This window comes from Merops nubicus, unplaced genomic scaffold, assembly GCF_000691845.1.
Source record: "Merops nubicus isolate BGI_N331 unplaced genomic scaffold, ASM69184v1 Scaffold36882, whole genome shotgun sequence".
NCBI classification, from domain to species: domain Eukaryota; kingdom Metazoa; phylum Chordata; class Aves; order Coraciiformes; family Meropidae; genus Merops; species Merops nubicus.
The window spans coordinates 189-2,876 of record NW_008594922.1 but is presented as its reverse complement, the minus strand read 5'-3'; the positions used below and the strand labels follow the sequence as shown (position 1 = coordinate 2,876).

The window sequence follows — 2,688 nt, the reverse complement described above, 5'->3', positions numbered from 1 at the left end:
CACCCCCCAGAGTGCCCTCAGTTCTGCCACCGAGAGCCCCATGGGAGCAGCCACAGCCAGCCCTGGGGCTCTACAGACAGCCGTATGGGGTCTCCATCCGCAGAGCCCACAAATACATGTCCTCTGCCTTAATGACAGCCTGAGCAAAGCCCCGGACAAAGGCTTCTAGTAGCTCCCAGCAGCATTGCTCCCCCCTGCACGCTCACCAACCCTCAGACAGCACCACTCACAATCTTCAACTCGGCCACTTCCGACTGGAGTCGTGGCGCAGCCCAAATGAGCGTAGACACCGCTTCTGCCAGGCCAGAGTCCAGCTCCCTAAGGGCAACAGAAGACAATCCTAAGTCCATATCAAACACCTAGATATTGCTGCCCCCAGTCTGCCTAGCCCAAAAGTCCCCATCCTCCATGCTGGGCTCCAGAGTCTTCTCTGCCTGGGGAAAAAGCATTCTCTGGAGGCCCCAGGACACCAAGACAAGCAGAGGTGCCCTTCTATAGCCCAGGCCTTCCCCCAACAGCACCATGCCCTGAGCCTGGGGCCCAGATCCTCTCCCACAGCACACCCTCTAGGCCAGAGCTTACTTCATGGACTGAATCAAGCCAAAGCGGGCTAGCAGCAGGTCACAGTACAGCTCCAGGATCTCCATGGCCTCCACCAGGTAATCTTCACGGATGATGTGCTCCACACGAATCCTGGCACGCTCATCCTTCCCGGCTGCCAGGTAATCTGCAATCTCCTTCCTTGCCTTCTGGGCCAGCTCAGCTACAGCACACATGCCCAGGGTCAGTCCCTGTGCTGGCAGGCTCCACGCCCTCCCACAGCCCCCGCCATGCACAAAGCCATCCGGAGCTCCCCTCGCTCCGCTGTGGGGCCTCTGCAGCACAGGATACTCAGCTACAGCTCAGTGGAAACCTTGTGACTAGGTCCCAGCACACTAACCCACAGCAGAAAGGAGAATGGGCTTTTAGCTGACCTTCAGCTTCCCTGAGGAGTCAGAGCCACAGATCTTACCCAGTTCTGAGCAGGGCAGCACAGCTGGGAGAGCCTCACAGCGCACAGGAAGTTTTCCACTATGCTGTGAGCACGGAGGGCCCAGGAAAGGCCCCCCAGGGCAAAATGGCACGTCCCTCCACGCACAGCTCACAGCTACGACCCCACGCACCCCATAAACGGCATTCCAAGCCCCTCCAGGAAGGTGAAAAGAGGCCACGTCAGGGCCAGTCTGCTCCTCTGGGCCCTCATGTGCCGGGCAGACTGCAAAGCCTGGGCCTAGCAGGGAGAAGCAAGAGCTGTGCCCTACCCAGCCCATGGAAGTACCCCAACTCCAGAAAAATCTTCTCATCTAGTCTCCTGAGCCCCAAAAGCACGCTGGGTCACACCTGCCCACTCAAAATACTCACTCTTCTTTTTCTCCAACAGTTTGAGGCGATTGATGACGAGGCGCAGGTTGACTCGCAAGCGCTCAGCCTTGAACCCAGAGCCCAACATGATGGACGCTTTCTGTGGGAGAAAAGGGAGAGGTCACTGGAACCAACAGCTGCTGGCCAGAAGGACACCAGTCACTGTTTTAGTTGGGAGGAAAAAAAAGGAATTTTCCAGGCAGGCAGGCCCAGCCCTGCTACTCCTGAACGTGGTTATTCACAAATGACTGAACCTACAGCACTCTTCATTCCCTTTCTCACATCATAACCCTGCACCAAACTGAGGTCAGCAGGGAACAAAAACTTCCTGGATAATCCCCTTCTGACAGGCTGATTTTCAGACCCTTAAACAGACGCAAGATGAACAAAAACTGAGACTGCTCCATAAATAGGAACAGGGTTAGAAAACATACCCTAAAACAAGAAGTAAAAGGCTGGTGCCTATTTAATCTCGATAAGTGACGTTAGCCACTGATATGAATCCCAGAGGGAAGTTTCAAGAATGCCAGATGAAAATCTAGAAGTGGTCTAGGAAAATGTGACTGTGCCTCAGTTCAGTAAGCTGAGCTTAATGAGATGGTGGTTTTAGGTTCCATTCAGCCCTAGCTTTCTAAGAAACCCAAGTGCAAAAAGCTCATTTTTCCCCGTAACCAGCGCAGCTGTTAGGAGACACATATTCATTCCCTCACTTTGAAAGACAAGCAAACCAATGCCTGAAGGCAGCATCTGTGACAGCTGCACACAGTCAACTCCTCCCCCTCTACTCCACTGACAAAATTGCATTTTTAAAGAAATATGAAAGTCAACTGCAAGAACTGAGCCAACCTCTGTCCTATTAATATACAAGTTGCAAAAGAGCTGTGTAATTAAGCCAAGGAAGGTACTGACACGCCTGCCATCAGAAGGAAAAAAGTTGCCATTTGATATTCATCCTGCTCTTCTTGTTCCCTGAACGCATGCTCTGGCACTTCTCCAGTCTCTCATAAACCAGCTTGACTCGTTTGTCTACAAAAAACTAGCTCAGAAGACGTTTTATTATGCCAAGAACTGTTCATCAGAAAATGTTTCCTCAAAAGTGGTCATATCCCACAGAAGGATCTTGGCTTGTACCTGAAGGACACATCAGAGCAGACTTTTGGACAGTGGCAGCACCTTGTGTATAACCAGCGGTTTATGTAAGATTTATCAAGTGTCTAGAGTATATCCAGTTTATTTAGCTGATCTGTTCACACAACAAAACAGTTATTTCAGTGATTCACAGAACCG

At 51.7% G+C, this 2,688-nt stretch overlaps 1 protein-coding gene across 1 annotated transcript; it reads right to left on the bottom strand.

Moving 5' to 3' along the window:
* Positions 1 to 230: 230 nt before the first annotated feature.
* On the bottom strand, positions 231 to 1,496 carry LOC103768756 (IST1 homolog; the record flags this gene model as incomplete). Its single annotated transcript, XM_008935909.1, has 3 exons — positions 1,402 to 1,496; positions 583 to 763; positions 231 to 318 (listed from the first exon to the last, which is right to left on the bottom strand). Coding segments are annotated over exons 1-3 (357 nt in total), but the record flags the coding sequence as incomplete, so codon positions are not given.
* Between the last annotated feature and the right edge of the window lie 1,192 nt (positions 1,497 to 2,688).